The 26,159-nt window shown below is 40.1% G+C and overlaps 2 protein-coding genes across 4 annotated transcripts in view; both read right to left on the bottom strand.

The window, feature by feature from the left end:
- LOC109928789 (ADP/ATP translocase 4) overlaps positions 1-10,287 on the bottom strand; it is a 39,084-nt gene extending 28,797 nt beyond the window's left edge. The window contains exon 1 of the mRNA XM_020528715.2: positions 10,060-10,287. Within this exon, the coding sequence (XP_020384304.1) occupies positions 10,060-10,270 (211 nt within the window). The 5' untranslated portion in view covers positions 10,271-10,287. The remainder of the gene's footprint in view (positions 1-10,059) is intronic.
- A 10,721-nt stretch (positions 10,288-21,008) lies between these two features.
- intu (inturned planar cell polarity protein) overlaps positions 21,009-26,159 on the bottom strand; it is a 120,300-nt gene continuing 115,149 nt past the window's right edge. For 2 of the 3 annotated variants that reach the window (XM_048602488.1, XM_048602487.1), the window contains exon 16: positions 21,009-21,497. In XM_048602488.1, the coding sequence (XP_048458445.1) occupies positions 21,386-21,497 (112 nt within the window). In that variant the 3' untranslated portion in view covers positions 21,009-21,385. The remainder of the gene's footprint in view (positions 21,498-26,159) is intronic. The other variant, XM_048602489.1, reaches the window with a different exon arrangement.

Below are 26,159 nucleotides of genomic sequence, written 5' to 3'. Positions count from 1 at the left end.
AAGATGTACAGCATGGAAACAGACCCTTCAGTCCAACTCATCCATGCCGACCAATTTCCTAAATTAATCTAGTCCCATTTGCCAGCATTTGGGGCACATCCCTCTAAACCTTTCCTATTTATGTACCCATCCAAGTACAAAGTTGTAATTGTACCAGCCTCCACCATTTCTTCTGGCAGTTCATTCTACATATGTACCACCCTCTGCATGAAAATGTTGTCCCTTAGGTCCCTTTTAAATCATTCCCCTCGCTCCCTTAAACCTATGCCCTTTAGTTTTGGGCTCCTTTACCCTGGGAAAGAGACCATGGCTATTCACCCTATACATGCCCCCTCATGATTTTATACACTTCTACTAAGGTTACCCCTCAGCCTCTAATGCTCCTATTTAACCTCTCCCTACAGCTCGAACTCTCCAACCCTGGCAATACCCTTGTAAACCATCTGCATCCTTTCAAGTTTAACAACAGCCTTCCTATAGCAGGGTGACCAGAACTGAACACAGTATTCCAAAAGTGGCCTAACCGATGTCCTAGACAACTGCAACACGACATCCCAACTCCCTTACTCAGTGTAATAAAACCAATAAAGACAAGTGTACCAAACACATTCTTTACTACCCTGTCTACTTGTGACTCAACCTTCAAAGGAAATATGAACCTGTACCCCAAGGTCTTTGATCAGCAACACTCCCCAGGACTCTACCATAAACTGTATAAATCCTGCCCTGATTTCCTTTACCAAAATGCAACACCTCACACTTATCTAAATTAAACTCCATCTGCCACCCCTCGGCCTATCTGATCAAGGTCCCATTGTAGTCTGAAGTAACCTTCTTCACTATCCACTACACTACCAATTTCGGTGTCATCTGCAAACTTAGTAACCATTCCTCCTATTTTCACATTCAATCATTTATATAAATGACAAAAAGCAGTGGACCCAGCACCAATCCTTGCGACACATCGCTGGTCACAGGTCTTTAGTCCCAAGAAAAAAAAAGTCTCCACCACCACCCTCTGGCTTAAAGGTAGGAGACAATTTTGTATCCAAATGGCTAGGTCTCCCAGGATTCCACGTGTTCTAACCTTGCTAACCAGTCTACCATGTGGAACCTTGTCGAACACCTTGCTGAAGTCCATATAGACAAACGTCTATCACTCTGTGTTCATCAATCTTCTGTCACTTCTTCAAAAAAAAAACTCAATCAAGTTAGTGAGACAATTTCCCCACACACAAAGCCATATTGACTATCCCTAATCAGTCTTCGCCTTTCCGATTATGTGTAGATCCTGTCCTTCAAAATTCCCTCCAACAACTTACCCACCACCGACATCAGGCTCACCAGTCTATAGTTCCCTGGCTTTTTCTTACCGCCTTTCTTAAATAATGGTACCACTTTAGCCACCCTCCAATCTTCTGGCACCTCACCTGCAGTTATCAATGATACAAATACTGCAGTAAGGGGCCCAGCAATCACTTCCCTTGCATCCCAAAGAGTTCTGGGATACACGTGATCAGGTCCCAGGATTTATCCAACTTTAAGAAATCCAGCACCTTCTCCTCTTTAACATGAACACATTTCAAGATTTCACTGTTTATTTCTCCAAGTTCCCTAGTTTCCGTATTCTTCTCCACAGCAAATACCAATGCCAAATACTGATTTAGTATCCCATCCATCTCCTGTACTTCCACATACAGAAGGCTAAGTTGATCCTTAAAAAGGCATTTTTCTCTCCCTAGTTACTCTTTTGCCCTTGATGTATTTGTAGAATCTCTTAATCCTATTTACCAAAGCTAAGGTGAATCCTATCTCATGTCACCTTTTTGCCCTCCTGATATCCGTGTTGAATATACTCCTACTGCCCTTATACGCGAGGGATTCACTCAATTCCAGCTGTCCATACCTGCCATATTGCCTCTTTTTTGTCCCCTTAACCAGGGCTTCAATTCCTCCAGTCATCCAGAATTCCCTGTACGTACCACCTTGCTCTTCACACTAACAGGAATGTACTGCTTCTGGATTCTTGTTATCTCATTTCTGAAGGCCTTCCACTTTCCAACCACCCCTTTACCTGCAAATAGCCTCCTCCAAACAACTTTTGAATGTTCTTGTCTAACATTGTCAAAATTGGCCTTATTCTAGTTTACAACTTTAACTTCTAGATCAGGTCTAGTTGAAGCCACAATTATTATTGCCCACATATATAATTAATATTCTTTAAACTAGAAAAAAGTAAACGTATAGGGAGTAATTCAGTGATAAGTCATGGCGTGGAATTTTCCACCTAGGTGATACAGCAAGTCAGGGGCACTTCTAATATCCATTGTGATCACAACTGCAAGATGTGTCTCCAACTGCAGCTACTTGAAATCCACATTTCAGATCTGGAGCAGCAGCTGCAGTCACAGTGGAGCATTCACAAGGTGCAGGCCCTTGTGGACGGCAAGTACAATAAGGCGGCCACACACCTGGTAAACAGAATACAGGCAGAAATTAAATGAGTGACTACCGGAGTAAAACACTTAGCAGATACTGCTAGGAGGCATGGCTTCTCAGGAGTGCAGCAAGAGTCAAATCTGTGGCAGCATAATTGGCTCAGCTGCACCCTTGGTGGAAGCAATGAGTGGGAGGGCAAGAGTGATATGGAATTCTATCACAAAGGATAACAGTCAGTCATTTCTCTGTGTCCATATACTTGACACCAAAGGATGGTATGTTGCTTCTCTGGTGCTTGGATGAAGTATGGGCCTGCAGCTGCCGGATGATGTGAATGGGTAAAGAGAACAGCCAGAGGCTGACAAAGTATGTTACTTAACAAAAGTGACTATTTATTACATTCCACCTACAGGTGAACAGTTTTGAACCATCTGTGTACACACACACACACACACACACAAAAAAACAAACATGGGTTATGAATGAAGGAAAAACATTCAGGAGTGGTTTCTCTTCACAATGGGTTAGGAGGTAACCTTAATAATTCTGGTGCTGGTCAAAATGCTGCTTCACAGATGTCCTTCTCTGGACACTTCCACTGGCATCCAAGGGGCACAAGGTGGCCAATGAACATATAAAAAGGTCCCTGACTTATTAAAAGTCACAGCTTACAGCAAATGAAGGAAAGATAAAATTGTTTTCTTCAGGTTTAAAAAACGGCCTTTCCTGCAGAGAACAGGGAGAGCTCCTGAGCTAGTAGTGTCTTGTTCACAGCCCCAAGCTGATTGAGGTAGCTAAAGAATCATAGTTTTTGCATTCAACTTTTATCATTGGTAACTGATCACTAGTCCACAAATTAATCTGCTGCTTACTGCCAACCAAAGCTCCACTTGTAAACAACCATGCAGCTTCAGTTTGCCTGCAGTTGTGCAATTAGTGTTCACAATGAGAATCAAAGTTGCTTGCTTTCAAACCATGCAGGAATCTCTGCAATCCTGATTTTAAACTGTCCACAATTAAAAAAACACATCTTAATCTCATTTTGTGAATTTACTAAAGGTCATTGTCAGGTCACTGACAACTACCTTGTACTCCATTGCTCATCAGCAGTTAATTTGGTAGGTTTATTTAAAACTGTAATATTTTAATGGAGTCATGAAACAGACATTACATCAAACCAACTGATGTCTGTGTACGCAGCTTATGGACCCACAGCAGTTGAACTGCCAGGCAGTGTATACACATGGTGCATGGAATCCTTAAAAAGTAAATTCTGTTAAAGACAAGGTTATATGCAACAGTCCTTTTCTTTCCAAAAGAAAATTTAACTAACATATGGTAATTTGCTGATATGTACAATCTCCTAATAGGAAGTGTTGTTGATGTTTAATGAATAATGTCACTCATAACTGTATTGCTATGTTTCTCTTTCATAGACGGCAGTTGCTTTTCCAGAACTTACTTATCTTGATGTACTACAGTCAGGTTTTGTTCCACGCTAGCCACAGATTTAACTCATTCTTCAAATGTCCGAGTGGTCCAAATCTTCTTGGTATTTACAATTTTCAGAGTTTCCATCTGTTTCTATGCTTTAGATTTTATACCTTGGATTTTTTAATCCAAATTTTAACTCTGTTGATACAGTATGCTTTCTTGTTTATAATCTACTCCAAACGCTCCAGTTTTCACCTTTTTACCCCTCTTCCAACTACTGCTTCAGGGATTGCATGGCTTCCTCCATGATCGCCTTAATAGCTTTCACTACAGCAGCATTGGCAGAATTAATTCCTGATCGTCTTGTGATTGATTTGCAACTTCTTGTGTGTGATGTCTGTGTATCTCCACCTGCTTTCTTTTCACAAGCATTGCTTTAAGTTCAAATCAACGTTTCTGTAGTTGCTCAACCTGGTTTGTCAAGAATTGTTCCAGATCCTCCTGTAAAATGAGCATCTTTTCATTAGATTATTATTCAGAGCTTGTAGTTCATCCTGCTTTTTAAAAAATCTTTCAGTTCTTCATTCATTTTTGTGAGCTAAGCAGAGAGGCATTCTAAACATTTCATCGCAGATGGTATCTCAAGCTTGAACTAATTCTGAGCTAATTGTTCAGCTTTTTTCTCTTGAACATTTTGTTTCTGCACAAAGTAGAGAGCTGAGATTTTAGTTCCACTAATTCAAAAGAAAGTGAAGGGTCCCTTTTTTTCATATTCTGTTCTGAGTGATCCTTGAATAGTCTGGTGTAGTTTCTGTCATCTTTCTGATGTTTGACTGATTCCATGGATGGTAACTAATTCAATGTCAAGGCATACTGGTATACTTGCAATTGCTAGTGGAGCTATGTCTACATGTTGAACATTTGTGATAAGTTAGGTAGATTGATGGTACTTGCACTCTAGCATGATTCAAGGAATTGGTGAACCATGTATGCAGAAACATTTGCATTTGTAGATTTGTCCTGACTTCCTATATCTGTGGGTGAGTGCTTTTTAAAATTCGTAAGGGTATCTTCTTAGCTAATAACGAATAGTAACCAGTTTTCTGAGCACTGATAATGTGAATTTTCGCAAAACCTGCAGTCCAGCCGACTTTGATGTTTTCCATGAGATTGAGAACATATGTTCACCACTGTCTTAATACACACAGAGACTCTAGTTTGTCGATTACTTCATTAGTATGCCTCTTGCGGTATACCAGATGGTCTTTATAGCTGGAAGACACTCCTTGTACGGAGTCTGTTTAAGTTGTTGCACAACGTTTTTTGCTGCACCAGGCTTTGCTCTAGTGCATTGCCTCTCCCAATGGCTCTTTCTGGGCCATAGGCCATGAAAAAATTGATTAAAGTTGGCCATTTCCTTGGTGCATACAGAAGGGGATCTTTAAAGTGTTAATCCTGACGTGTTAGATTTGTATTGGCCTTTGTTCCCAATTGCTAAACAAATTTTAAAGGACTGCTTTTTTGCATCCGACACACCCAAAACACGAAACCATAACTTTGAGCACTGTTTAGTATTTAAAATACTGTGTCCCAATTTATACACATGAATTTTGTGCACATTCTGACAATATACATTGACTTTCCCTTGCATGCTATCAATCTGGCAATACATCTTGATCACTAGCCCTTTACAAGTTAGGGAAACTGGCTTCTTGATAGTGATGTGTGCACTTACTAGCAATTTGTTTTCAACAACTGTAACTAACAATGACAGGTTTAGATCACACACACACGTATATATATATAACAGCCTGGTTCGGCCACATCTGGAGTATTGTGTCCAGTTCTGGTCACAAAGATGTGGACGTGTTAGAAGAGGTGCAGAGGAGAATTACCAGGATGTTGCCTGGAATGGAGGGAAGGTCTTACGAGGAAAGGTTGAGGGAGCTAGGGCTCTTCTCTTCAGAACGAAGGATGAGAGGTGACTTGATAGGAGGTGTGCAAAATGATCAGAGGTATAGATAGAGTAGACAGCCAGAGACTTTTTCCTAGGGTGGAGGTAGCTTTTACGAGGGGACATAGTTTTAAAGTGAAAGGAAATAGATATAGGGGAGACGTCAGAGGTAGGTTCTTTACTCAGAGTGGCAGGGGCGTGGAATGCCTTGCCAGAGAGGGTAGTGGAGTCGGCCTCATTAGGGGCATTTAAGCAGCTATTAGATAGGCATATGGATGATAGTACAAGGTAGCGGTAGAGGTTAGATAGACCTTAGGTTTAGGGTAGAAGTTCGGCACAACATCGTGGGCCGAAGGGCCTGTACTGTGCTGTACTGTTCTATGTTCTATCTTTAAAGATGGCTGACTATGTGTTCTATCTGTACATCAACTTGCTTGACTGCTATTCATGCATGATAAACTCACTAGTATGACATTTGTATGGAGCACCAGCTCAGTTCTCCATGTTGTATTAATGATAATGTGTGTCATATTAATATGGTCTAGTAATCATTTTTTCATCAAGGAGTTAATAACTCAGCATTAGTTTATTTGAAACAGTAAAACACATTACAAGTTATGAAGCTAACATTACAGTAAATCAACGATTTGTGTTTACAGCCTTCACACCTATAGCAGATTAACTGTCAGGTAGTGACAACATTGTACACACAAAACACTTGGGAGTCCTTAAAAGTGAACTCTTAAAAAGGGAGATACACACACAACGACCCATTGTTTGGGAAGTTCTGTACCACAGCCTGACAATGCACACCTCCATCTCAAATAAGTGTATGCAGCTCATTAACTTATATATAGCTAAAAAGTGAGAATATCCAATTAACTGCCTCTATTTCATGTCCTTCCCTTAGCACACTGGCTAAATCTGCTTTAATGTTACCCCACCACTGTCCTAACCCTGAAATTGCATCTTTGTATAGATTATCTTCTACCTCCATTCACGCTGAGTGGAGGCCTTGTGATCAACTGATCCTATTTCTACCTAATTGCTGATTGTCAACTTTCCTCCCAAGGCCCCATGTTAGCACAAATTGTAAACAGCCCTTTTCATCTGTTCTCCCTCTCCTTTAAATTTGCTGTTATCACTTCTCCCCACAAACGAAAACCCTATGAGCCCACTGTTCTTATAACTCACCCACCATTTCTAAAGTCTTCCCAATTCACTCATTGTTCCTGTAATACTGTTCAATTCCTTCAAATCCAGTTTCCACCCGGTCACAGTACAGTAAAACAGCTCTCAAAATAACAAATGGCATCCTGTGCGATTTTAATAAAGTAAACTTCTACTCCACATCCTTCTTGACCTGTCGTCAGTCTTTGACATAGCTGACCACACTGCCTTCCTCCTGTACCTCAAGATTTTGTCTAGTTAACTAGCTCTCACCCGATTCCATTCTTACCTATCTAATCACTGCAGAACGATCCCTTGCAGTGGGCTACACTTGGTGTTCCATTATCTCTGGTGTTTTGCAAGGATTGATTCTTGGCCTCCAATCCATTTCTCCTCGACATACTGCCCCAGAGACATGACAAGGGCAACCCCAGTTTTTTTTTCCCCTTATGCTGAAAACCTACGGGTGTCAGATTCCTGGTAAATATAAGGAAATTGTTTCCACTGGAGGATGGATCTGTAACCAGAGAATCCAGATTTAAGATAACTGACAAAATAAGAGGAAAGATCAGATGTTTTTAAAGTGGTGACTTGTACTGTCTCAAAACGATGGCGGAAACAAATTGGATTGGAACTTTGAAAAAAATGAATCGGATATTTGTGTAAAAAGAAAAAAGAACAGACCAAAGAGGAAAAAAGGAGAGTGGAACTAATTTGATGACTTTTTCAAAGGCAGATGGATCAAATGTTATCTTGAAGCACAAAAACAAGTTATGATAAAGTATTCATGAGTAAGAAAACTGCATCACAACAATTATAAAACTATGAACCAAATTTGAGAAAGTCAGTATGATCCTTTGGAATTTTTCAAAAGTCCATTGAAACTGTATTAATTTTTCAGCTTAGATTTAAGTGCAGGTATAGTTTAATCACAAATGGATTGATGCAAGCAGAAAGTTTACCAGGAAATTGTGCTGATTTTATGCAATATTCCATTAAGTCTGTTGTAGAGTCAGAGGACGGAAACAGATCCTTCAACCAACTAGTCCATACTGAACATAATCCCAAACTAAAACTAGTCCCACCTGCCTGCTCCTGGCCCATATCCCTCCAAACCTTCCTATTCACGTATTCATCCAAATGGATTTTAAACATTATAACAGTATCTGCATCTACCACTTCATCAGGAAGTTCATTCCACCCATGAACCTCTCACTGTGTAAAAAAAAATTGTCTTATCTTTTTAAAAAATCTCTCTCCTTTCACCTTAAAAAAGGTGTGCCCCTACTCTTGAAATTCCCGATCTTGGGGAAAGATACCTACCATCAATTCTATCTATACCTCTCATTATTTTATAAACTTCTATCAGGTCACCTCTCAACCTCCTATATTCCAGTGAAAATTGTCCCTGCCTATCCAGCCTTTTCTTATAAATCAAACCGTCCATATCTGACATCCTGGCAAATCTCTTCTGAACCCTCTCCAGCTTGATAATATCCTTCCTGTAATTGGGTGACCAGAACTGGCACAGTATTCCAGAAGAGGCCTCACCAATGTCCTGTACAACTTCAACACAACATCCCAACTCCAATACTCAATGGTCTGAGCAATGAAGGCAAGCATGCCAAATGCCTTTTTAACCATCCTGTCTATATGTGATGCAAACTTTAAAGAATTATGTACCTGCACCCCAGGTCCCTTAATTTCTACAAACTACTCAAGGCCCCACCATTAATTGTATAAGCCCTAACATTGTTTTTTGTACAAAAAACGCAATACATTACATTCATCCAGATTAAAATCCATATGCCATTTTTTTCAGTCCATTGACTCATTTGATCAAGATCCCTTTGTAACCTTAGAAAACCTTCTTCACGGTCTACAATGCCACCATTTTTGATGTAATCTGCAAACTTACTAACCATGCCTTCTATACTCTTATCCAAATCATTTATATAAATGACAAACAAACAAAAAAAAAAAAACCAGAATTGATCCCTGTGGAACACTGCTGGTCACAGGCCACCAGTCCAAAAAGCAACCCTTCATCATTACTCTCTCTTCTACTGTTAAACCAATTATGTATCCAATTGGCAAGCTCACCCTGAATCCCATCTGACTTAACTTTACTAATTTAGTCTACCACGTTGGCATAATTATTCAGAGGACTAGCTCGAGCTTACAAAGGAAGGCACTATAATTGGAGATCAGAAATTGCCCAAGTACACTTAATCATATGCGTAAAGATTGGTGGTTAAGATCAAGTCAATTTCTTTTAGATATTTGGAAGTGTCATTTTGAATCATTTGCAGACTAAGTTTTTGAGGCAGGAGCAGACTAGCAAGTAACTCATTGTATGGTCAGAGATACTACAGTAATATTGCAAAAGCTAGTTAAGAACATGATAATCCAAGGCATCACGTTATATAGAACGCAGAATAGTAATAGAATGTCACAATGGCCAGCACGCATTGGATACTGTAACGTCAAATCTCGAGATTTCATCCATCTTCCAAACAGCAGTCTAGTAATTCCATTGTACAGTTCTTTGTAAATACATCAAAGTTACATTTTATGGTGAATCTCTCCTCCTTTCCAGTTCTGAAATACTCATCACACAGAATGTAACAATACATTTTCCGTTTAGTTAGTTAAGTGCAATTTTCTGGTCGCAAGGTTTGGTCCATTTCATTCACTACTGGTAAAGAAAAGGTCCGAAAGGGTTGCAAGGCGCAGACAAAAATGGCAGAGGGTGATGCTGAGAAGCTATCACTCAGGCCAGGTTTGCCGCGTTCGGCTGTCGGCAAAGTGGCCACGTGTTAGCCTCGGCAGCGAGAGCAGCTTCCCACCCAGTCCTGACTCATTGTAACATCAGCAATTTAAAACATGGCGTTGCGACCAACACATGTTACAAAGGGAGTGAATGGCGAAGTTTACAATTCGACTATAGAAACAGGAAACGAAAATAAGGGCCAAAGCTCACAAAAAATCGTTAAATTCTTCAGCCAGCCGGTGATTTTGTGCGAATATTCAGGTATTTACCAGCCGCCGTTGCCGCTTACCCTGTTCTTTCGGTATCCGGACCACGCAGTCAATAATTCCCTTGTACTGTTGATCGACGCTGATCTGCTTGCTTGACGCTTGGACCTGCAACAGCAACTTCACCCTCTCGATGGGCGCAACTGCCGTCTTGGAGACGGCGGCGGCAATACCGCCAGCCAGAAGGTCTTTGATAAAGGACGTTAAGTCGAAAATATTCGACCCAGCAGCCATATCTAACGGCGGTGGATATAAACGTTACCAAGCACGAGGCGTAATCAGCGTCTGAGCGCGAGACAAAGGGAGCGACAACGTGACTCCTCGGGACTGAAACTGAGGTCACGTGAATACCTCGCCGGCTCTGACGGCAGAGCACGTGCCACGGTTGCCTTTTTCTTCCACTCTCTCTGTAAAGCCGTGGGAAGTAGAGAACTTCATACTGAATTGGGCAGAAAATAATGATTATGCTTAGCAGGTAGGAAAGCATTGTATGTGGAGAGAAGCTGAGATAACGTTTTAGGTGGATAATGTTCTGCCCCTCCCCTTTTCACTCCACTTGCTTAAAATCTGTTACGTTTTGCATTTTCTAATTTGACAGAAGGTCGCAAGTTTGAAGTGTCAGCTCTCGTTTCTCTCTGCACGGATGATACTGGATTCCTGCGCATTTCCAGTAGTTTTTAAATAAAGGACCTGGGAAGGTTATAATAATTTAATGACACCAGGGCAAAACATGGTGAAGTAGTGGTTGCTGGACAAATAATCTTAAAACCTGGGTTAATGTTCTGAGAACATGGGCTCAAAACCCTGCAGGGCAGCTGGTGGAATTTGTATGAGTTGTCCATTTTGAAAATGAAAAGTTGCCTGCAAATTCCAACTTGGAAAGACAATAAAGTCAGATTCAAGAATATACAAATGAACAATATTTCAATAACTGCTTGGCAGAGCAGGAAGCACAACAAAACAGGTTTGTAACAGCAAGGAGTGGAAGACTTTCTCTCTGTTTATCTTCCCAGCATCTCAAAAGGTCAGCATTGTTCATAAAACAAATCAGAGGAACATATTCACTGAGAATGTAAAGATTCCACAAATTCTGCTACTGTTGAGGATACAAGATATCAAACTTTAAGTGAGGCTTTTGAGCAAAGACATTGTGGGGTTAAAAATTAATCTTGGAAGCTAAACTTACTAAGTGCAAAAGCAGCAAAGCAACTTTATTGTGAGACAAATGGTTCATTCCGGTAAACAAAATCACAAAGATATTTCCCTGAGGACATTCTGCTTAGCACCCACTTTGATCCTACAATCAGATACTCAGTGTTGATGCTATTTCTCCAACTGAAAATAATATATTCCATCAAAGCAAGGTATCCCTGGCTCCCAAGTTGATCTTTATGTAAAAGATTTTAGCTCCTTCTTTGACAGGGGATATCGTATGGGCCCATCTGGGTGCGACAATGGTGTCCTCTATTTCTTAATCAGATTAAGATGATGGGATTATCCAGTGTTATTGCTATGTTGTCCCAAATTCCAGTCCTTTTGTAGGCAGCACTGATTGTAGTGTAGTTTATAAACCGCTTGAAACTCTATATTCTTGAGGAAGTCTTCTGGTTTACCAGTTGACATTGCCTTGCCACTAGTGCAAAACAATAGGTTGCTTGATATTTGAATGAAAGACCCTGCATTGAGTGGCTATACACATGATACTCATGTTTGTGTATGTATTTGATGATGCATCTTATTTTCATGAGATTAGTAAATAATAACCAGTCCTGCCACATCACGTCATGAATGGTGGTGAACAATTAAACAACTCAGTGGAAGAGGAGGTTCTGCAAATATTCCCATCCTCAGTGATAGGGTAGCCTAGCACAGCCATAAAAAAAGATAAAGCTGGACCATTCTGAACAACTTTCAACCGAAATCAAAATCCTGGACCTTTCCCCCTAACAGCACTTTGGGTGTTCTTACAACCAAAGGACTTCAGCAGTTCAAGAAGTCAGCTTACCTCCAACTTCTCAATGGCAGTTAGCAATGGAGAATAAATTCTGGCCCAGCCAGCAATGCCGACATCCCAAGAATGAGTAAAATAATGACAGAATGCACAGGGTACAACAGATGTTATGATTCTTGACAATAGTCCAGCCATAGTACTATAGGTCTGTTTTTCAGAACTAGCTGCACTTCTAGCTGAGCTATTCTAACACAGCCTCAAAACCAGTAGTGTAGAAGGCAGCGCAGGATTTTGCAACCACAAAAAGCAGGTCAAATCCAAATCAGCCAATCATTGTGCTATCAGTCTACTGTCAATTATCAAAGTAACAGAAGGTGTCATTAACACTGTGTAATGGTTACTTTGTGCTTATAAAGATAATTGGGCAGTGGACTCTTTTTAAAGGAAACAACATGGATTAAAGGACACTGTACTATCTGAAGATGGCTTTTGGATGACTTCTGTTTTTTTTGAGATCAAGAAAGAAGTGGTGTTGGGTCTGTTGAAGAGCATTAGGTAGATAAGTTTTCAGGGCCTGATGGTATCTAGTCCAAGTTATTGAGAGAGGCAAGACAGGAGATTGCTATTACCTTGACCGAGATCTTTGTATCCTTGCTTGCCACTGGCGAGTAGCTGTGTTGATCTTCTGTTCAAGAAATGAAATAGGGATAATCAGGAAACTATAGACCGGTGAGTCTCATATTGGTGGTTAGGAAACTATTGGATAGAATTCTTAGGGATAGGATTTATGTGCATTTGGAAAAGCATGGCCTAATTAGGGATAGTCAGCATGGCTTTGTGCAGGGCCAGGTCATAGTAACTTGATTGATCACCTTTGACACCTCCTCAAAAAATTCAATGATGGTACAGCCATGGATGTTGTCTACATGAATTTTAGTAAGGCTTTCGACAAGGTCCCTCACGGTAGGCTCATCCAGAAGATTAAGATGCATGGGATCTACGGTGATTTGGCTGTGTGGATTCAGAATTGGCTTGCCCATTGAAGGGTAGTAGTGGAAGGGTGTTTTTCAGGCTGGAGGTCCGTGACTAGTGGTGTTCTGCAGTGATCCGTACTGGGACCTCTGCTGTTTGTGATATACATAAATGACTTGGATGGAAATGTAGGTGGGTGGGTTAGTAAGTTTGCAGACGATACGAAGATCAGTGGAGTTGTGGATAATGTAGAAGGTTGTCAAAGGATACAGCGGGATATAGATCAGTTGCAGATATGGGCGGAGAAATGGCAGATGGAATTTATTCCAGGTAAGTGTAAGCTGCTGCGCTTTGGGAGATCAAATGTTAAGGAAAAGTATACAGTTAATGGCAGGACCCTGAGCAGCATTAACATACAGAGGGATCTTGGGGTTCAAGTCCATAGCTCCCTGAAAGTGGCCACACAAGTAGATAGGATGGTAAATAAGGTGTACGGCATGCTTGCCTTGGTTGGTTGGGGAATGGAGTACAAGTGTTAGGATGTCACATTGCACCTTTATAAGACTTTGGTTAGGCCACACTTAGAGTACTGCATTCAAATCTAATTTCCACATTACAGGAAGGATGTGGAGGCTTTGAAGAGGGTACAGAAGAGATTTATCAGGATACTACCTGGATTAAAGAGTATGAGCTATAAGGAGAGGCTAGCAAAACTCAGGTTGTTTTCTCTGGAGTGGTGGAGGCTGAGGGGAGACTTGATAGAAGTTTATAAAATTGTGAGGTGCATAGATAGGGTTGACAGTCAGAATCTTTTTTTCCAGAGTTGAAACGTCTAAAACTAGGGGGCATGCATTTAAGGTGAGGGGGGAAAGTTCAAAGAAGTGAGGAGGAGCAAGTGTTTTTTTTAAACACAGAGTGTTAGGAATCTGGAATGTGCTGCCAGGGATGGTGGTGAGGCAGATATGATGGGGTGTTTAAGGGGCTTTTAGATAAGTACATGAATATGCAAGGAATGGAGGGATAAGGACCAAGGGCAGGTAGAAGGGATTAGTTTAATTTGGTGTCATGCGCGGCACAACATTGTGGGCTGAAAGGCCCATTCCTGTGCTGTATAGTTCTACGTTCTACATTTTATTCTGTACAGACAGACAAAATATCTAGGAAGCTACTTAAAAATACAAATAGGGATGTTCCAAGTGCATACTGACTATGCCTCCTCTTTCAATGAAAGGAAATGGGGAGGCGATGGCCTAGCGGTATTGTTGCTGGAATCTTAATCCAGAGACCCAGATAATGTTCTGGGTACCTGGGTTTGAATCCTGCCACAGCAGATGATGGAATTTGAATTCAATAAGTATCTGGAATTAAGAGTCTAGTGAATCCATTGTCAATTGTTGGAAAAACCCATCTGGTTCACAAATGTCCTTGAGGGAGGGAAACTGCCATCCTTACCTGGTCTGGCCTACATGTGACTCCAAACACACAGCAATGTGGTTGATTCTTAACTGCCCTCTGGGCAATTAGGGATGGGCAATAAATGCTACCTAGCCAGCAACACCCTCATCCTGTGAATGAATAAAGGAAAAAAAATGAAAAAAATGTCTACTAGACCTGTTGGCACCATGAAGATGTAATATCAAATGTGGTCTTCCAGTGAGCTATGTTGATTGAATATCAATCATCACTATTGGGATATACAAATCACTTTGGCTCCCAAGGCATTAGTTGGACAAGGCGACACATAAAAGTTGAAATGTTATGACTAAAACAAGGAGAAGTATTTGACATCTTATCACTCAACCATAAATCAACTCAGCAAGGCAGGGATCAACATCAAAGAGAGATCATCACTCAGTAAGAACGTCATGGTAAAGCGCAGGACAAATGGGGAATTCCTAACAAAGGTACACAGGAAAGCCACACACACTGACCAAGTACTGAATTTCAACAGCAACCTAACACACACAAACGAAGTTGCGCGAGAACATTATTTAAACGGGCAACAACACATTACAGCAGCACAGAGCTACACCAAAAAGAAGAGTACCTTTTCCAGGTATTCAAAAACAATGGATACCCAAAAAACTGGATCAGAAGATGCCTATTACACAAACGACACCAGGAAGATACTACACACCCCGACACACACACCACGCCAATTTACATCAGGAACACATCTGAACTGACCACAAGACTCCTATGACCACTGGGCATCAAAGTAGCACACAAACCCACATCAACCCTATGACAACTGCTCACCCGAACCAAAGACCCACTACCCACTATGGACAGGACCAATGTCATATACAAGATATCCTGCAGAGACTGTGACAACACTACATCGGACAAACAGGAAGGAAATTAACAACAAAAGTACATAAACATCAACTGGCTACAAAAAGACACGACCAATACTCACTCATCTCTATCCACATGGATAAGGAGAACCACCAATTCGACTGGGACAATACCAAGATCCTGGGACAAGCAAAGCAGAGACAAGCATGGGAATTCCTGGAAGCCTGGCATTCCACGAAGAAAGCCATCAACAAACACATAGAGCTCGACCTCATATACACTCCACTGCGAAGGAAAACCAGAAGTGAGGTAATCCAGCTCAACAGACTCCGGAGTTTAAATAACAGGTGGGAAAACACAACAACACTTCATCGGAGGCTGCACTGATGATGTTACCCAGCAGGGTAATGAAACGTCTGTGGAACAACAAACCAGCTTGCCGAGCCAACCAACCACAAGAATATAACAACAATGACTTGAACAGACAGTTGCCTCAGGTAGTGAAAACAGTGGCTATTTGTCTTCACCTGCAGCCTTGACAGAAGCTCTGCTGCAATTGTATATGAAAGATCTAGAAACTTATATTGACTCTAAAAATATCAAGACAATCCTTCAGGCCTGCAATACTTTCTATCTCAAAGAATCACTTTATAACACCTGATTGGTTTCTTGTTACTCTGTTAGCGATCTAAGTGCATGTTTCATCTCCGGAACTAATCTTTTCTTACTTGTATCTGTGTATGTATTTGATGGAATGGGTGTTTTGTTGTATTTATTGTTCATGTGTTTTGTAAATGAACTTCTAGCCTTTCTTTTGATTTCAACTTACCAAAAAGTCCTCTAAAACACAACACTGAAAAGTTTAAAACACTGCTCTAAACGTATCTTGTTGTGGTCAGCCAAGATGTAAAGAAGTGGGGAAAAGTTACCCACCACCTCTCTCAAAACAGGTTCTATCAAGTCACACCAATACCTGCTTGATGATATCCAGTTTGAGTTTTTCTCAGTTTTAGTTATAACTACAATGATAAAGGGAAAAAAGCACTAACCTAAACTGTCCACAACAATTAGCTGTCCACAGGGTGGCACAGTGGTTAGCACTGCTGCCTCTCAGTGCCAGGGACCTGGGTTTGATTCTAGCCTCAGGTGATTGTCTGTGCAGAGTTTGCATTATTCTCCCCATGTCTGCATTGGTTTCCGCTAGTGCTCCAGTTTCCTCTCACCAATCCAAAGATGTGCAGGTTAAGTGGATTGGCCATGCTAAATTGCCCATAGTGTTCATTAGCTGTGATAAATGCAGGGTTACAGGAATAGGGCAGGGGACTAGGTCTGGGTGGAATGCTGTCTGGAGAGTTGATATGGACTTGATGGGCTGAAAGGATTCTATGATTCACACAGGTCAGCCAAGCTTTTGTTGTGGGCTAGACCAAACTCCCTCAAAACATGTCAAGGAGATAGCCTAGCCCTTAACATTTTTTCATTTTAAAGGCAAGTACCAGGTGTTGCATTCTAGATGCAATTCGATTGGTCAAACTATTAGGCTTGAAGCAAAACACACTTTAGCTTTATAGTTAAAATACAGACAAAATAAAAAGAAACAAATTGGCTTAAGTGCAGGTCTATAAAATACTCATTAACTGTTTCAATACAGTAACATCCCATAAGCACAACCTTGGCAAAGGCAATAACATAGATTGTCTCACATGCAATTCTAGCAGCAGGGAAAAGACCCAAGCTTTTAGCTGTAGCAAACAAGAGAGAGATGTAGCGGCTTTCACAACCCCAACAGCTACTGAAAGGTAAAACTAAAATCCTGGTTCTGTAAGAGCTTGCGCTACCCCTTCAGGCTGCTTCTTTTGTTTCAACTTTTAAAAAAAACCCCAAGGCCTCAAGTCATTTACTTTATTGGCTTGAAGCAGACTGCTTGTCAACTCAGTCTCAACCCCGCTTTGTATAAAAGAAAGGACAAAATACACCTCTTAAAGCCATAATATCAACACATTTTGTAAACCAACATGGAATGACCAACGGAAAAATCACTGGAAAAACTTAGCAGGTCTGGCAGCATATGTGGAGAGTTCTGAAAAAGGGTTATTGGACCTGAAATGTTACCTTTGCTTTCTCTCCACAGATACTGCCAGACCTGCCGAGTTTTTCCAGCAATTTCTGTTTTGAATTCCAGCATCTGCAATTTTGTTTTGTATGGAATGAACAAAATTAGGCCATATAGCCAGGGGTGAAGGAATCCACATCTCCCATTTTGATTTACATGTGTATGATAATTTTGTTTACTATAGGAGATGAAAAACATTGCCTACATTTATCAAGCTTGGAAACAATAACCTTAGACATCGGAATACACAAATTATGCACATTTCAGGGAGCTCCTTTTAATTTCAAGCACAGAAAGGGAAACAGTTTTATTACTGGAATTGGCTGGAAAGAGTGCTCAATCAGCCTCTCCAGAAGGAAATGTGCCCGGCGACAGATCTAAATAAATATAAACATCAGAACACCAAGAACTCAAAGTACAAAGTAATATTCAGTGCAGTCTAGGATAAAAGACATCAATTAAAACAAAAATAGTCTCTGTTTAAAACCTTTATGTCTTAAGAACTCTAAACTGTATATATCTTTCATCTTCTATTTGAACTGGACACTATGTTTTCAATTTTATACTTGGGTGCAGGTATGTTGATGTCACGTCATGTCATCATTATTTTTCTCAGGGTTAGCAGATATTAAAATTGTTCTTTCTTTCATTCAAGGAAACCTCAATTGGTTCCTTATTGTTTTTGGCGAACTAGTTAACTACATTTTAATTGGAGAAAGGTATAGCACCGTGCTAAAAAGAATCTTTCAACTTAAATTGAATAGAGGGGAGCTGAGTTGCCAGTCATCATCTAGTTGTTATCGATATTCCCTCTTAAACCGTGCTTCTGTTCAGAAGTTTTGTGCATGCCAATTGGTCCACGCAGTGGAAAAAAATTAGGAGAACCTAAGCTGTAACAATGGGCACAAGAGCTGAATTCCAGAGACGGGTTTGGTGAACAGCATTTGATAGAGTGTAGTATCGAGTATTCCTAGCAAAATCGGTCTCCTAATTTTCTTGAATGTCTGATACCCCTCAATATTCAGTACCTGATCCATGTCATCCTGAAACCATGTCTCCATAATAGCTATCAAACTGGATTTATTCACTTCAATGTGTGCTATCAATTCATTTACTTTGTTATTAATGTTATACGCATTCAGATGCAAAGTTTTGTCATTTGTCTTTGTGACATCTAGTCTTCATTGCTGGTGTATCCCAAAGTTTTTTTTTTTCTCTCTCTGCCCTATCCTGCTATTCTTTCATCCTGATTACTCATATGACTATTTTCCTCTCTTACTTTATCTTTACTTGTTGATATGCGACACGTGTGGCATACTAAACAGTGGAGTCAAGGTAAGAGATGGAAATAGTAATATTGGCAATTATGTTTCTACATTTGGTCCCTTGCTACCCCTCTCATTCACTTTAAAATCATCTGTATTTCCCTAATTATGCAGATCGCAAGAACTGTGGCCACAGCGCACTTCAGGTGTAAACTGTCTTAAGGGTATTGCCCCCCTTTCCCCAGTACTGGTGCAGTCACCCACCACTGGAACCCACTTTGAGCCATGTATTTAATCTCAAACTTTTAAGTATCCTATGCTAATCAAGAGATTTTAACTTTTGTGATTCTGCTTTCTAACATCATGCACTCACAGCTCCTCATATTTTCTGTGCAGAACCCCTCTTCTAATTCCCTCTAGGTTATTGATACCTTCTGAATCTTCCTGCTTCCACTGCTAGATCCTTTTGAGCCCTGAGCATGTGTTGCGAAATCTTGCACTGGGCCTGCAAACAGCTGCCTGAACTCTTCCTCTTTTCTACAGAGAATAGTGTGAATCACTCTCCATATATCCCCTAAAGTATATTCCTTATTGCTCCCACTGCTTAAATGGCTTCCTTAAATGGCGTCATGGTGAGTTTATACTCTGCAGCCCCCACTCATATCCAAACAAGCTGGAAGAACCTCAAGTGCAGTTGACAATTGCAGAGGCTGACACTTCTGGCATTCTGGCTCCTCTTAAATGATTTACTCATAATTACCCTATCCTGTCTTTGCTCACCAAACAGATCAGAAGACCCTATCTGAAGTGGTACGACTGCCTCCTTGTGCAAAGAATTCGGGCAATGTGCAACATCCCCATCCACCGCAGAGTGCATGAAGTACACGAGCTTCAGACATTTCAATTCAATTATTTATATTGCTTTTAGTATATTTTATTAACCGTATCAGCAACTTGTGCAGTATACTAAAAATATAACATGTAAAATTTAAGAATAGAGACCCTAACCACTTATGAAGACTCAACAAACAGCTAGTTCCTTCGCTGTAGTGCATCAAGAACCTATTCCAATCAGCTCCACTGAATCTTGGTCTGTCTCTAACTGCCTGCCACAGGGTCCTTCTTTGCCTGATCCTATAACTGATTTTGACTGTCTGGCTGAGGATCTTCACCTCACCTGCTCCTTTGATGAATACCTAATCTTCTGACTCCTTAAACTCTCCACCAAACACACATTATGAGAGTGATGAAATAATCATGTGCCTGGATGAATGCTGCTCTAACAACATTCAGAAATTTGCCATGCATGAGAAAGTAACTGCTTGATTGGCACCCCATCTACCATCTTAGAAGTTTACTCCCTTCACCACCAAATATCTCACGCAGCATTATGTACTACCTACAAGATACACTGCAGGAACAATGAATACTTCTTGAATAGTACCTTCCAAATATCTGACCTATACTACATAAAGTATGAGGGTAACAAACACATGAACACTATCACCTAGAAGTTCTTTTTGAAGATAAACTTTCATCCAGACTAGGAAATATTTCACAGTTTATTATCATTGCATTAAAATCCTGTAATTCCATTAACAACAGTAACACAGCACCTACAGCAAACAGATTATAGGAGCTTATCGTTCACCGTCAACATTTCAAAGGAAACTAGAAATGGGCAATAAATTATGGCCTTGCTGGTGATGCCGATATCTGATGAGTAAATAGGGAAAAATAAGAGGCATTTACTTAAATAAATAAAAAAGTACAATTAGTTAAAGAAAATAAACATATATAGTGATGTGATCCAACTTTGAAGTACATGAACAGTTAAATAGGAAATATTTTCAATTGCTTCTGTAAATATAGAAACAAATTGCAAATAACAAGGAATAAAGAAAAATGTTTGATATGTGTAACATTTACGGCAATGGAAAAGGGTTGAATTTGCAGAAAGGATGTACGCATTTTTTTGAGAAAAACATTCATTTGTATATACAGAGATCAGAATTAAAAGGACTTGCGTATGTAAAATTCAATCTCAGAAAACTTAAAATTAAGTTTAGAATTTTAAAACCCCTTTTTTCAATTATCGTACCAAATCTCTATTTTATGATCTTGTTTCTGAATTCAGTAAGGCTATTTTACTCAGATCCTCAAGTAACATCCTCCAGACCAAAATCACTTTCCAGTGAAGTAATGCACCCTCTATAGTCCATTGTCCAATCTTTTGTCAAAACCCTTATTAAAAAAGTAAAACTCGTGTCTTTCTTTCATTTTCCTGATACTGCCAAGTTTTATTGTTTCATTCCTGGGAGCATGGATGATCTGTAATGCCATTCATACGGAATAAAATACTACAATGATTGTCAATAAAATTAACATTTTAATTGGTCATTTATAAATAACATAGACTATTTTGCATAAAGAGAATTTTTGCAATAATTATCAAAGGCACATTTCAACTAAAAGTTGAAAAACAAATTTCACATATACATATACAGTCAGAACAAGCAAAATCCAGTAAAAAAAAACACATTATAAATCTATATCCTTCCATTTAGATTATAATTATATTCAGAGCAATGACAAGCCATGATAAGTCAGTTAGCACTCTCAGATTGTATAAATATAGAGTACTTGTTTCATTAACAAAATTTATGGATCATGTGATTTTCATAAGCCTACTTTCCTGTACATTTTGGAATGTGTCAATGAACTAAACTGCATGTAGACCATCATTTGCATTATGTAATCAATCCAAAAGACAGTTTGAAAGCAAGCTCCACAGCAATCTCCATCACAGAATCATGGAAACACACATAAAACTCTTGAGGATGAGGATCTAATAAGAGTCTTCTGCAATGAAATGAAAATAAAACATTTTACTAAATACGTGGCTCAGTCTTTTTAATACATTTTGTAAAAAGTCAAAATTGCATTCCTGTACTTTAACACTTATACAGTTCGATAGATCTTCACTCATTGAAGGTATGTTTTCCAAAAAAAATTTGGTATCCTCTTTATTTGCTTGCAAACCATGATGAAAAATTGCAAGGAAATTCAAGATGACACAGATATCATTTAAATGGACAACAGCGTACTCTTATATTGGACACTCCGTTTGAAACATCTATAGTGATAAAACCAATTCACTAATGGAGAGGTGGAACATTTCAAATTAATCTTCTTTCTCCCTGACATGGGAAAATAGTACTATAAATAGTAAATCAGGTTATTTATGATTTTGAAATTTAACAGCAACTTAGGATCATTAGGACTGTAGCATGAAGAAAATTGGATGAATTCAGTAATATTTTACCGTTTCACTGTAAAAAAACTGACTATATTATGCAGATTACATAACCCCACATGATCAATAATTCATTTATTTCTCTCACACACACACACACAAGGCAAACAAAGTTTTAAACTTTGTTGGATCTCATCTAGTCCTGGCAACAGAACACAGAGCCACTACTGCTTCCCTGTTTAGGACTTGAATTCAAATAATGAATTTTATCTGACATTCCTACCTCAACAAAAAGATACAGCTAAATAGAAATCGAAATCAAGCACAAGAATGGTGGTCAACAACCAAAACACGAGTATGGTGCAGGTCGATTAGTTTACAATCTGCCATCATCCAGTTAACTCTACACAGATCTGGGATTAGATTTAGGAGTGAATTTGGTACCTATGTGGTACAATGGATGTGTGACAGAATATGTTGGCTGAGTCGACATGTGAAGAATTTATTTTCTAATTTCCAAAATATTTTCATGGATTCCTCTCAATCACTCACGAAACATTACTGTAATAAGCCGGCAGCAGAAATAAAATCAAGAAAATTAAAAGTAAATCCAAAGTCAACAAACATATTCTGTTAAAAATTGTTATTTACAATTTCTCACATTGAATTGCCATCTAAACTTGGTTGCTGTCTGGATGTGCTGAGCAGAGGCCAAATGTCCCCTACCGGAAGACAATGAACATTGGATAGGTTGATCTACTGTTCTTGTGCAATTCTTAATATCAGATATTGAAGGCAGCCTGGGAATAGTTTTTTTACACTGTTCTTTCAGTGAGGAAAGGTGAATAGAAACTACAAGAATAAGGGAGACAAATGAAAGCATATTATCAAAGAGGAAAACAAGTCAAATACAAAAACAAAATGCTATGGGTGCTGAAAATCTAAAATAAAATCAAACAAATACTGGAAATACTTAGATCAGACAGCATTTGTGGAGAGAGAAACAGTATTAACATTTTAGGTTGATTGGGATAAGAACAGATGTTTGATGACTGGCATGGACACAATGGGCCAAAGGGTCTTTTTCCATGCTGTAAATACTCTATGACTTGTGATCTTGCATCAGATAATCTCAAGCTACTGTTTTCCAGGTACAAGTCAAACCTGAGAAAATTCTCCAAAAGGCCTTTGTTAAAGTATCATACAGTAGGGTCATGACAAAAGTTTAGGGCATCAATGGTTAGGGGAGAAACAGCTGAAAGGATAGCAAATTGACTATAAACTGCAAAGTAAGAGGGAAAGTGTAGTTGTTCAGATTGGAGAAAGATAAAAAGTGATATTCCACAAGAATCGGTGCTGCGACAACTGTAATTCTTAAATTTTACATTAATGACTTGGTCTTGTGTTCATTTTTCACAATATCAATATTTTCAGAACTGAGGAGTGCAGATAACACAGAGGACTAGTGTAGAACATCATGAGACAAATTTAGAGGCCATGAAGACTGGGTAATTAAGCCACAAATAAAGTTTGACACACGTAAATATGAGATAATGTGATAAATGTGAATGCCTTCTGTAATGGCATTGTTGGACTACCTACAGCACATGGACTGCAGCGGTTCAAGATTGTAGATTACCACTATGTTCTCAAGGGCAACTATGGATAGGAAATATATTTTGGCCTAGCCAGTGACACCCACATCCCACCAATGAATAAAAAAAATGTTGTTTTCATCTGCTCCAGCGTAGGACTGACTGTATTCAACAGCCATCAGACATTGTCGTCTGTGTGTAGAATCCTGACTCAGGACTCCAAGGCTCACAGCCTTGTCCTTGGCGGAGTCTCATCAGCTGTGAAGGGAGAAAACCACTGTAGCGGCAAGATGGTCTCAGTCATTGTAGTCTATCTTGACAGCCAATGCCACCAACCCATCAAGACCATATGAACAATGATGGTGCGTCAAGACTTCTCAAGTCATGTGCAGCCTGTTACCACTCTAATTTCCTAAGCCATGGAGAATTGGTGAAGGGGACAGGACTGTATACTTGAGAGTCCCAAGTTAAGATTCTGTACATCAGTAACAAATGCAGGAAAATCACTGAGTAACTATGTTTGAATAAAGACATCTTTAGAAAGCAGTGTCTGTGAATGAGCAGTCCTCTTCAGGATACCCACTGCTAACCCCAAAGTGGAAAGGAGCTAGAATAAATACTTAAAAAATATTCTGCTCCACTTTCTTTTCCTTGGTAAACGAAACTGAACAAGATTACCATCTTTCTGGTCAAATACGTTCTAACTTTTGCAATTTGCAATGTTAGAAAACATGGATAATCTCAAGAATTACTGTCTGAAAAGAAGAAATGCAAACATATCACAGCAGTGACCACAACTCCAAATGACATTGCCATGTTAAGTGAGATCCACTTTTCTGGTGATGGGCAGCTGTAGGAACAAGCAGAGGGGATAAATCTTCTGTTGGAAAGGAATAGCTGACAGCCACCTCATACTCAACTCACACTTATCCAAATTGAATTCCATTTGCCTTCAAAGGTCAGACTGGGGTCAAGCTAGTCTGTATAACAGACCCAGTAAACTTAACAATCTAACTTAGAGACAAAAAAAAAACTGCTGATGCTGAAATCCAAGGTAGACAAACAGAAGGTTGGAAGAACACAGCAGGCCAGGCAGCATCTGGAGGAAAGGAGCAGTCGACATTTCAGGTATTACCCTTCTTCAGGATTGGATATGGGGGTAGGAGGAGCTGCAGATAAGGGGGGTGGGTGGGAGGGGGGAATGGGGATGGAGGCTGAATAGTAGTGATAGGTGGACACTGGTAGTAAGTACGACCTGGTTGGTCGATTGGAGGGATGAGTCCGGTTAGTGGCTGGAAGGGAGAGTCAGAAGGTAGAATGGAAGGGAGGAGGTGGGGCTGGAAGGGAAGGCAAGAGATGGGTCGCAAGGTTATTTGAAATTGGAGAACTCAATGTATGGTGTCCTTCGGGCTGTAGGGTGTCCAGGCGGAAGATAAGGTGTTGTTCTTCAAATTTGCGTTCCGAGTCACTGCAAGACAGGAGAAGGCTGAGGACGGACATGTCGGAGGGGGAGGGGGGCGAGGAGATGAAATGGGCGGTGACTGGGAGGCTAGGTTGGCTATTACGGGCCAGGTAGAGATGCTCGGTGAAACGGTCACCCAGTCTATGTTTGGTCTCACCGATGTAGAGAAGACCACATCTGGAGCACCGGATGCAATAGACTAGGTTGGAGGTGATGCAGGTGAAGCTCTGTTCACTGGGAAGGGCTGTTTAAGGCCTTGAATGGAGGTGAGGGAGGTGGTATCTGGATAGGTGTGCATCTTTTATGGTCACAGGGGATGGTACCGGGCGGGTTGGAGTGGAGCATCCCAAATGTCCGCCTTTTTCAAACAACGCTCTTTTCCCCCCGCTGTCATCCAAGCAGCCCTCCACTTCATCTATGCTGCTCATGATTTTATAAACCTCTATAAAGGTCACCCCTCAGCCTCCTAAGCCCCAGTGGAAAAAGTCCCAGCTAATCCAGCCTCTCCATACAACTCAAACCTTCCAGTGTTGGTGACAGCTTGTAAATCCTTTCTTGCACCCTTCGGTTTAATAATGTCCTTCCTACAGCAGGAAGACCAGAATTGTATGCAGTACTCCAAACGTGGCCTTACCAATGTCTTGTACAGACAGAATATTATGTCCCAACTCCTGTATTAAACTGACTGATGAAGGCAAGCTTATTAAATGTCCTCTTCACCATCCTGTCTACCTGTGACACCACATTCAAGGAACTACGTACCTGAACCCTTAGGTCTTTCAGTTCGACAACACTCCCCAGGGTCCTACCATTAACTATGTAAGTCCTGCCCCAGTTTGTCTCACAAAAATGCAACCCCCGCATTTATCTGAATTAAACTCCATCTGTCATTCCTCGGCTCAGTGGCCCAGTTGATCAAGATTCCATTGTACTCAGATAGCCTTCATCACTGTCGACTACACCACCAATTTTGGTGTCATCCGCAAACATACTATAATGCCTCCTAAATTCTCATCCAAACTGTATAAATAAATAAATAACAACAACGGACCCAAATAGTTCAGATGCTTTCAAACCGCAAAAATTAAATCAGTAAATGGAAGAAGGGAGAACCTAACTTGTGTTGAAAGACTGGGATGAGGCAGATTGAATAAGGCAAGACCAGAGACATCAAATCAGATAGTTGGAATGAAAAGCCTGTTTTTGAATGA

The sequence above is a fragment of the Rhincodon typus genome, chromosome 1 (genome assembly GCF_021869965.1).
Source record: "Rhincodon typus isolate 14 chromosome 1, sRhiTyp1.1, whole genome shotgun sequence".
NCBI lineage: Eukaryota > Metazoa > Chordata > Chondrichthyes > Orectolobiformes > Rhincodontidae > Rhincodon > Rhincodon typus.
Note: the sequence above shows the minus strand (reverse complement) of the source record. Positions and strands in the feature narration are given on the sequence as shown.